Consider the following 10,151-nt stretch of genomic DNA (forward strand, 5'->3'; position numbering starts at 1 on the left):
CAGAGCTTACACATACTAGATGCTTAATAAATCCTCATCCCCCCAATCCCAGAAAGATTTATTTCTCAGTTTCAAGAGTTAGACTGAGAGGCTTCAAACGAAGAATAGGGCTCAAGGCCACAAAATAGGCCAAGGTAAATCGAGTTCCCCGGGCTGCTAGAGTGGTCTGGGAGATGACGGTGGCTAAGCAGCAGCTTCTCCTTTTGCAGACCCTTGGGTTTTTATCCAAAAAGAAATGGCCTCAGAGAGGAGACAGTAGCCGAAATTTATAGGAGGGAAGTCCGGGTCTGCTGCTCAGCCGCAACACCGACCCAGGGAACCTTCCTTACAGGGGGCTAGCGTAAAGTTAAAGTGCAGATTGCCAGAGGCCACCGCTGACCGCTAGGCCAAGCCACAGCGGGACTGGGAGAGCATCCTACAGGCCCAAGGCTGGAAATAACTTTAAAAAAAGAAAAGAAAAGAAAAGAAAAACAAAAAGAACAGAAAATATAAACCCTTACGGGGACAGGCGGAAGAGCGCCCGTCCACACGCCCACCACCATTCCTCCCTTTATCCACCGGTTTCTCCCGCTAGGTGATGCCACGCGCGGGGAGGACGACTTCTGCCACCTGGCCCCGTGGGAGATGTACTCTTTCAGGATGCAGGGATAGAAGGGCCTTTTACAAAACTTTGGCAGGAGAAGAAGAAAATAAGACACGTATGGGAGTCCAAAACGAGTACCATGCTGACACAGACCCTAAACACATACTTTTCCCTTTTCTTAACCTTCGCCAGTCTCCAGAGCAGTTCCTTCCCCACCCCACCTCCGACATCCCATGTGTCTCAGCTCTGTGTGGGCCGGTCTAGCGCTCTCCTACTCGCTCGTTTGTCGGCCGCTCTGTCCAATCGTAGGTGCGCTAGTGGTCGGTTCCCGGCGTGCATTGCGGCTGTAATGGCTGCCCCCGGCTGGCGGGGTATTGGGCTTGTTCGAGGAGTGTTAGGGATCTGGGAGCTGGGCCCTCACACCACGAGGGAGTGGGTGGCCTCGCTCCCCTCATTCTTAGACTGTCAACGGAGGTGCGTGTCCTGTGTCTCGGGCACCGCTTTTTCTGGCCCCCTCTTAGCCTCGGCTTCTCGCAGTTATGGCCAGGGCTCAGCCCTGGACCGCTTCCTCGGATTCACTCAGTCCGACAGTTTGCTGACTCCTCGCGCCCCCGCCGTGGCTATGCACAGAGGTAAAGGGCCCTGGCTGGTTTTCCTGGGACTGTCACGGTTTTAGCACTGAAGGTCCTGTGTCGGAGAACCCCTCAGTCTCTGGGGATATCGTCTTCGGTTCCGTTTTACAGAAAACGATTTCAGGACCCTGAGAGGCGAGCAGTGAAAGATCTCATAGGAGGGAGGATACCAGGTTCTAAGAGTTTGGAAGGAAGAGGGAACCGATTTGGTCAAAACCAGAAACGCTCATGAAGAATCACGAAATTGAAGGGCCACAGACAAGACAGAGTTGCGCTCTGCCCCTACATGGGAAGCAAACTTGATCAATAAATACAAGTTGAGCCCCATCTACTTACACACTGAGTTACGCCTAGGAAATAGCACACTTTGTTCTTGAAGTAGTGTAGAGTTTAGACGCATAAACTGGTAATTGCAGTACAATGTCATAAGGAACTAAAACAGAAAAAAAAGCTTGCAAAGCCTTCATAGCACCCTTAGTAGGGTGATAGTCAGAGCTGGAGAAATTTCTGGCTTTATCTAGCCTAGCTGTACATTCACATACGTACATACATTTCCCAGGCACACTACACAATACAATTACACGCAGTGATTGAGTACCTCTTAAGTGCCAGGCGTGGTTTTACACAATGAAAGTTATAAGTAGTTAAGTAGGTACCATTAATATCTCAACTCTATTTTACATATGAGGAATGAGGGGGCTTAGAGAGGCCAGAGAACTTGATAAGGTCACATAAACAAGTTAAGGGACAAACTAAGTCTTAAAGTCAGGTGTTGGTATTTTCAACCTGGTGCACTAATCTTGTACCACTGTTACTTTTGTGAGAGGGCAGGATGGAGCACCTGACAAGAAATCCAGATTCCACCATGTCTCACTCCTCTTCCCACCAACACAGATGAGCAGGATCTCCTCTTGGTCCATCGCCCTGACATGCCTGAGAATCCCCGGGTGCTACGAGCAGTCGTCTTGGGAGCCCCGAATGCAGGAAAGTCAACACTCTCCAACCAGCTGCTAGGCCGAAAAGTATGCTGCACCCTTGACCCTCCCACCCTTTTCATCTCTCACTTCTTGGTATGCTTTCATGGATGGTCCTGGAGGGATCTGGGACTTCACTGGGAATTCTTTGTTCCTGGCAGGTGTTCCCTGTCTCCAAGAAGGTGCACACCACTCGCTGCCAAGCTCTGGGGGTCATCACAGAGAAAGAGGCTCAGGTGGTGAGTAACTACAGAGGGAGTGCTGAAAACAGGACAGAGGGTAAAGCTAAGAGGATCTCCCTTATTATTCTTGAAGAAAATGATGCTTAGATTTATTTATCCAAGGGAAGGGGGCCTCCTCTTCCTTTAGGCCTGCTACAGTTTTGTCTTTACCTAACTCCCTCTGCATCTTGTCAGAAAGGTCTCATTCCCTCTTTATTGCTTCCTAATTTTGCATACATTCACAGCCATCATCTTCCTCCCTGATCCCGTCTAGAGTTAAAACAAAGCTGAAGGGTAAAAATCTAAAATCAGTAATAGCTTGGCCAGAAAGGGAGGGCAGCCTCTTGACATCAAGGGTGGCCTCTGTCTCACTCCCCAGCCATAATCTTTTCTCTTGGAGTATGGGTATCTTTCCTGATTTTAGATTCTACTTGACACACCTGGCGTCATCAGTCCTGTTAAAAAGAAGAGGTAGTGGCTGTGGAAACGGCGGGGGCGGGTGGGGAGGTTGTCATAGGGGCTGGAAAAACCCCTTACCACCCCCTGCCCCTCATCAGGAATGCATCATTCATGAGATACTTCCTGACTGATGCATTCCTGTCTGTCCCTCAGGCACCATCTGGAGTCCTCTTTGTTGGAAGATCCATGGAAGAGCATGGAATCTGCTGATCTTGGTTAGGCACAGGATAGGAACCTGAAGCCCAATTTACTGGGGTCACAGCCTTTCATTCTTGGTGGTTTGGGGAGTGGGGGTTGGCCAGAGCCCATACCATGGAAGGTTCTGTGGGGGCTGGAAGAAGAGTTGTTATATCCTTGCCCTTCTCCCTTCTCTGCCATTTTCCAGTTGTGGTTCTTGTGGATGTCTCAGACAAGTGGACTCGGAACAAGCTAAGCCCCCAGGTGCTCCAGTGCTTGACCCAGTTCTCCCAGGTCCCCAGCATCCTTGTCATGAACAAAGTGAGCACTGCCCACCTGAGGTAGGGGTCTACTTCTCTCCAAAGCCGCCATCTTGCTGACCACACACAACCTTTGCCAATCCTCTGTGCCCAGGTAGATTGCCTGAAACAGAAATCAGTTCTTCTGGAGCTCACTGCAGCCCTCACTGAAGGTGTGGTCAATGGCAAGAAGCTCAAGATGAGGCAGGCCTTCCGCTCATGCCCCAACACTCCTTGCCCTAGCCCAGAAGCTAAGGGCCCAGACACACAGTCTGTGGAAAGCCGTCAGAGGATTGGTTGGCCCCACTTCCAGGAGATCTTCATGTTGTCAGCCCTAAGCCAGGAGGATGTGAAGATACTAAAGGTCAGTTAGCCTTGGTCATAGGCTGGCCCTTGGTTTCTACAACGTGAAGATAAGCCTCCGATTTCCTTCTGAAGCAAGGGTGAGTAGGAATGTTTTGGGTGGGGTTGAGATGCCCACCTACTCCCTTTGTGCCCACAGCAATACCTCCTGGCGCAGGCCCGGCCAGGGCCCTGGGAGTTCCACAGTGAGGTCCTCACTACCCAGACACCTGAAGAGATTTGCGCCAATATCATCCGAGAGAAGCTTCTAGAGCACCTGCCCCAAGAGGTGCCCTACAGTGTGCAGCAGGTGCAGGCAGAGTGAAGGGATCTGGGGGCTCTATACCAGGCACACACCCACAGCAGTACAGCTGGGTATTATGACCTGACTAATCATGATGTCTCCCCATACAGAAAACGATGGTGTGGGAGGAAGGACCAAGCGGTGAGCTGGTGATCCAACAGAAGCTTCTGGTGCCCAAAGAATCTCATGTGGTAAATGAGGCTAGGGGTGGAGAAGGGACCGAGTCTGTGTTAGGCAGGGGTTCTTCCCCCAACTTGGGAGCCATGACAGCAGGATCATGTCCCTCTCTTTTACCCACCTTCAGAAGATGCTGATTGGTAAGAAGGGGCACCTGATCTCCCAGATTGCACAGGAGGTGGGCCGTGACCTCATGGACATCTTCCTCTGTGACGTCCAGATCCGCCTCTCTGTGAACCTCCTCAAGTGATCACTCTCTACTGCCCCTCCCAAGGCATCCCAGCTCAAGCTTCTTGCAGGAGTCACTGACCAGAAGTGCTCCTGCCTGGGGGCCTATGGGGACTGGTGAGGAATATGGACACTTAACAGGCTGGTGGCTGGGCTGGCCTGGCCTTGCTGAATCTTCACAGTCCCTGCCCAGCTCTGTTTCCTATTGGAGGAAGGAAACTGACTTTGCCCAGTTCCCAAGTAGTTTATCTGCCTGGGGCCACAGCTACTTAGGTCTCAGAAGTTGGCCCCTTGGTGGGAGCAGTGCCACACTGCCTCCAGCTGGCATTGGGCCCACAGTTTCCCTCTGAGTTGCCTTTATTAGCTGGGATGAGCTCTTTCTCATCTCCCCCCCAGTTCTTCCACCTTGAAACTGTGTAAGGACCCGTGTTACCTGAGTGAAATAGGCCTCCCACCTGCTCCCAAATCTTTCATCCCTCCACCCTTTCTGTCTCCCCAGTCTCCGATGCTAATAAAGTTAAAAGACAAGTATTCTGGTTCTCATCTTTATTTGTTTGGAACAAGAAAGAGAAAATATACCCATTCCCTCACCCCAACCCCCATGTCTGGTCTTTCTCCCTTCCAGTGTTCTGCTCCAGGGTCCTGAGCGCTCTTCCTGGCACGTTTTCTGGGTGCAGCAAGAGAACCATTACCATTACTAAACTCAGTAATGGTAACGGTTTCCTTGCCATTCCCAAGTGCCCTGGTGGTCAGCAGGCTGTGATAGGCTCAGCGGTGAGCGCTTTGGTCTTGAAGCATCTCCCCTGCCTGCGTCAGGCTCCAGAGCTGGGGGTACCCGGACTAGTACATCATCTATACTGTAGTGTCTCATCGCAAACTTACAGTATATGATGATATCCCAGCCAGGGCCCTGCAGGGGCCACAGGAAGCATGGCTTGAAAGTTCTGTGGGCAGGGAGAGCCAGGGGCTAGGGGCAGAGCAGGGCAGGTCAGGGCTGGTCACATAAAGCTACCCTCCCTGCTCCACAGCTACCTCCCAGACCAATGTCGTGATTCTGTGGTCAGAGTCCAAGTGGGTTAGGGGAAGGGGACTGGCCTGAAGAGGCCCCTGCAGAGCTAGGGTCTGTTGAGATCGCTTAGGGACCCAGAGCCAGAGTTAAGCCAGAGATGACATAATGAAGCAGGAGGTTCCCTCTGGTCAGACCAACAAGCAGACAAAAAGACTAAGAGAAGGAGCACTTACCAAGAGCTGGAACTGCAGACTGGGCAGGCCTTAGGATGTAGGGAGGCCCTGTCCTCCTTTTCCCTTCACTCAGGCTGCTGCCTTTTAACCCACCAGCCCCTCCCTTGGGTGGGTCGCTTTTCCTGGTTCTAGAAGGCCCTGCCTCTTAACCCTTCCCCTGCTGGACACCATAGTACTAGGGGCACTGGCCCCTCTCTCATCAGGCTTTTTTCAGGCACTCTTTTTTTTGGCAGCTGGCTTGTACGGTCACATAGTCTTTTTATGGACCTTGCTAAGCCTAAAGTCCATCCTTCACTCCCATTCCCATGAAGCTGATCATTTGCTGGGCTGGGGAGGAGAAGAAACAGCCTCACCCGTCCTTCAGGGCTTAATTGCTGGTCAGATCCCTGGTGGAAGATTTTTTTTTTACGGTTGTAGGGAATGTTAATTGAATCTCTGTAGGGCAGGGAAGGTCCTGGCACCTGGATCTCTCTGGAATCAGGTGGCAAGCTCACAGGACCCCTCAGTCTAAAGTTCCATTCCCTGCTTATGTGTATGCTGAGCCTGAGGAGGTCAGACCTAGGCAGGCAGAGAGCTTCTGCCTACCACTGCCCCGGCAGGGTCCCCTGGGTAGGGGTGCTCTGCTGGGAGACTTGAGAGCAGCTAAATCCCCGGCTCTTTTGGGCACCAGCATGAGTGGATGGCAGCTCATTCTTCAGAGCCCAAGGCACTTACAATAAGACCCTGGCACCATTTGGTTCTCTGCCTGTTGGGAAGGGGAGACTCCTGGTGTAGAGGCTCCTCAAAACAGGGTCTCTGCTATTTAGACCCCCATTCTGGGAGACACTCCCTCCCTTTCCCACATCCTAGATAATCTGGTCTGTGTGCTGGGGGGCAGTTATACTCCTCTGTAGGGGCGGACTAGACCAGGATGGGGAGTGGGAGGAGAGACCCAACCTTTTGGTTCTTTGGAGGTGTTCTGTTTCCTTCTGCCACAGGACTTTGACACATGCTCAACCCTCTGCCTAGCATGATCTGCTCTCATTTCTTGTCTAGTTAAGCCCCGGTCCCTCTTCAGATCTCTGTTACTTCCACAGAAGTCTTCCCAGGCTATTTGAGTCTTCTTGTTATGGGCTTATTTATTTATTTATTTTATTTATTTTTATTTATTTATTTATTTTTGTCGTTTTTTCGTGACCGGCACTCAGCCAGTGAGTGCACCGGTCATTCCTATATAGGATCCGAACCCGTGGCGGGAGCGTCGCCGTCGCTGCGCTCCCAGCGCAGCACTCTACCGAGTGCGCCACGGGCTCGGCCCATGGGCTTATTTATTTATGTAATTATTTATATTAAGGAAATAATCATGAGGGCCTGGTTTATTCACTGATATATCTCTACCACATAGTAGTGGCTAAATAAATGTTCATATCCAATGACTGACATCAAGCTGAGCCTAACGTATTGTGGGGGAGGAGAGAGACCTTGGCCTGGGGGTGCAGACAGACAAAGCCGTAGCTATCTCACATAGGGCATTTTTTTCTCTTGGGCCCTCTCTATTGTCATTCGTAAATAGGAATAGTAATAGTCCACAGTTCACAGAGTTGTGAAAGCTAGGTGATGAACCGATGGTAAAGCACTTAGCACAATGCTGGTGCTGGCCCACAGAAGGCGTTCAAACAAGTTAATTTCCACCTCACCCCCTTCCCACAGGGACCCACTGAAGGCCATGGGTGAGGACTGTTGTTGAAATCTAAAAGCCCATGGAATATTCTTGAAAGCAGCTCGGGACCATTAAGAGAGCCCAGGTTTAGAGGTGACAGGCCCTGAGTAATAGTCTCAGCTCTACTGTGTCCTGCTCTATGCCTTTGGACCAAGTACTCTTGGGTTCCTCAAATGTAAGATGGGAGCCATCAATACCTACCTTACATAGTGGTGTTGAGGGTTACGGGAGTGCTCATCTCACACTCCCAGACCAGAGCCCAGCACATGTGGGATAAATGTCCCTTTCCTTTCCTCCTTTCCTCTGTCTCACTTGTTCTATGACTGGGGACAAATTGCACTTCTCTAAGCTTCAGTCATGACACAAACCTCATCAAGTTGTAAGAATCAAGTGAGAAATATGGGTGAGAAAGCTTTATAAGCCCAGGTGCTCTGACCAGGTGAGGAATTATCATTATGTCTGTTCCTGCCTCACTGTGACCCCCTTTCCTGTGCTGTACCCCTCCTGCCAGGTTCCCTCTACTCAGAGACTCCACAGACAACTCCTTTACTGGAGTGAGGGCTTCATGCACCAGGGCCAAACTTCATGCCACTCTCTGCCTATGCTTTGCTCAGTCCCTGAGGGTAGCATCCTAAGAGGAGCATGGGCAGAAACGTGGAGTCCTGGAGGTAGAGGAGAGAGAGATCTCAGCCAGCCAGAGATCCTATGGCTGTGGCCCCTGGCTGGGGATTGGGGGGGCTGTGGTGCTGTGTTCAGGGTGTGGACTGGAAGAGAGTCTGGGCCTGGGTGGAGTAGTCTGGGTTCCCTGATAAATGAACCTTGGGCTATCAGGGTGGGGACCCAGTGCCTTCTGCTTATCAGGAGCCTACAGGGGCTGGAGCAGGACATGAGAGACACTTCCCACCTAGGTATGTCTTCCTGGACAGCTGCTCTTCCATTCCTCTGCCTCCCTGGTGCCCCATAGGGAGTTGGAGTGGAAGTCCCTCTCCCTTTCTTCAAGTCACATGGAGATTATGGCCAGCATGAGGGTGGGGGGACACTGTCTGGGTGCTTGGGCCTGGCCTCAAATTCCAAGAGCTTTTACTTCAGAGCAGGAGCTCCGTGGCTCCCCTGAAGCTAGTGTAGGCCTGTCTGGGCCTTTATCCTTCAGAAGTCCAACTCCAATTCCTGCCACTGCAGCTTTAAGCTCTGGACTCTTATTTGGACCTTCTTTGGAAGAAGTCCTTGAACCATATGGTGAACAATGAAGTTAAGGATGGTAAGATCTGGGGCTGGCCCGTGGCTCACTTGGGAGAGTGTGGTGCTGACACCAAGTCAAGGGTTAAGATCCTCTTACTGGTCATCTTTTTTTTTTTTTTTTTTTTTTTTTGTCTTTTTCGTGACCGGCACTCAGCCAGTGAGTGCACCGGCCATTCCTATATAGGATCCGAACCCGCGGCGGGAGCGTCGCCGCGCTGCCAGCGCAGCACGCTACCGAGTGCGCCACGGGCTCGGCCCTTACTGGTCATCTTTTTAAAAAAAGGATTGCAAGATCTGCAAGCATCCTTCAAAATCCTGGTGCTCAGACCTCGTGGCACAACAGTAGCATGTCTGACTCCAGAATCACGGAGTTCAAGTCCCTCATTTATTCAGCAGAGGAAACTGAGGCCCAGAGAGGGGGAGACAATCACACGAAGCCTCAGGGTTCCCTCCACCCTCAGCATCAGAGAACACATGACCCTAAGAGGAACAGGAAGGCAGCAGCAGACACCCACAGATATTCAGACAAGCACACATAGCGTGTGAAACACACACAATGCACACATGTACAACACCCGTATATATAGACACACAACACACAGAGACACGGCATATGCATTTAAAAAAATAGATTCATGGGCTGGCCCCGTGGCTCACTCGGGAGAGTGTGGCTCTGGGAGCGCCGAGGCCGCGGGTTCGGATCCTATATAGGGATGGCTGGTGCGCTCACTGGCTGAGCGTGGTGCGGACCACACCGTGCCGAGGGTTGCAATCCCCTTGCTGGTCAAAAAAAAAATAGATTCAGCTAGTAAAATTGCTCTTATTGTCCTCTTTGTTGCTTTACTAAGTTTTCATGATGTTAGCAGTTTCAAAGATAAGAGAAGGCCAAATAATGGCTTTCTTTTAGCATGTCCATTAATCAATGCTCTACTCATTCAGTACCTTGCTCACAGCACAGTCAGCAGCAAAACTCATCCTGGAACTAAGGACTTTGAGAAGTTCTGGAAAGTTCTTGTTCTCCTGTTTTGCTTTAGATACAGGGGATACAAAGTAAGAGCACAGGATGGATCTGGGAGTTTAACTGACGTGAAAAAAGCTGGAAAACTGTTCTAATTCTTATTCTCCATGGAATACATGGGGGACTTGAGGGGCTGGCCGGTTAGAGTGTAGTGTTTTGTTTTGTTTTTTTGTCTTTTTCGTGACCGGCACTCAGCCAGTGAGTGCACTGGCCATTCCCATATAGGATCCGAACCCGCAGCGGGAGTGTCGCCTCACTCCCAGCACCGCACTCTCCCGAGTGCGCCACGGGCTCGGGCCCCTAGAGTGTAGTGTTATAACACCAAGGTCAAGGGTTCAGATCCCCATACCAGCCAGTCACCAAAAAAATTAAATTAAAAATGAGGGTTTGAGAGTTAGGAATTTGCCGGAGATGACTGCATGGTTTCACCCTGACTAGTCTCTGAAGCTCTTCCCAACTCTTCCTGACACTTGCTCTCTATGTCCAGGCTTTGGACCTGCTGTTACTGTTTTCCTCATCACACTTTGGTGAATTTCTCTGATCGCTTGTTTGTCCCT

At 51.0% G+C, this 10,151-nt stretch overlaps 1 protein-coding gene across 2 annotated transcripts; it reads left to right on the forward strand.

Annotated features, from left to right (window-relative positions):
• The first annotated feature begins 932 nt into the window (after window positions 1–932).
• Window positions 933–4,918, forward strand: ERAL1 (Era like 12S mitochondrial rRNA chaperone 1). Of its 2 annotated transcripts, none has more exons than XM_063112022.1 (10): window positions 933–1,215; window positions 2,110–2,237; window positions 2,351–2,428; window positions 2,835–2,881; window positions 3,023–3,084; window positions 3,255–3,367; window positions 3,461–3,709; window positions 3,848–3,997; window positions 4,102–4,182; window positions 4,296–4,918. In XM_063112022.1, exons 1-10 carry the CDS (start codon window positions 933–935, stop codon window positions 4,416–4,418), a joined length of 1,314 nt encoding a protein of 437 aa, XP_062968092.1. In that variant the 3' UTR covers window positions 4,419–4,918. The 2 variants fall into 2 exon arrangements, with proteins under 2 accessions (XP_062968092.1, XP_062968093.1); XM_063112023.1 differs by having other exon boundaries at window positions 4,299–4,918.
• The last annotated feature ends 5,233 nt before the right edge of the window (window positions 4,919–10,151 follow it).

Source organism: Cynocephalus volans, chromosome 10 (genome assembly GCF_027409185.1).
Source record: "Cynocephalus volans isolate mCynVol1 chromosome 10, mCynVol1.pri, whole genome shotgun sequence".
In the NCBI taxonomy this organism is placed as follows: domain Eukaryota; kingdom Metazoa; phylum Chordata; class Mammalia; order Dermoptera; family Cynocephalidae; genus Cynocephalus; species Cynocephalus volans.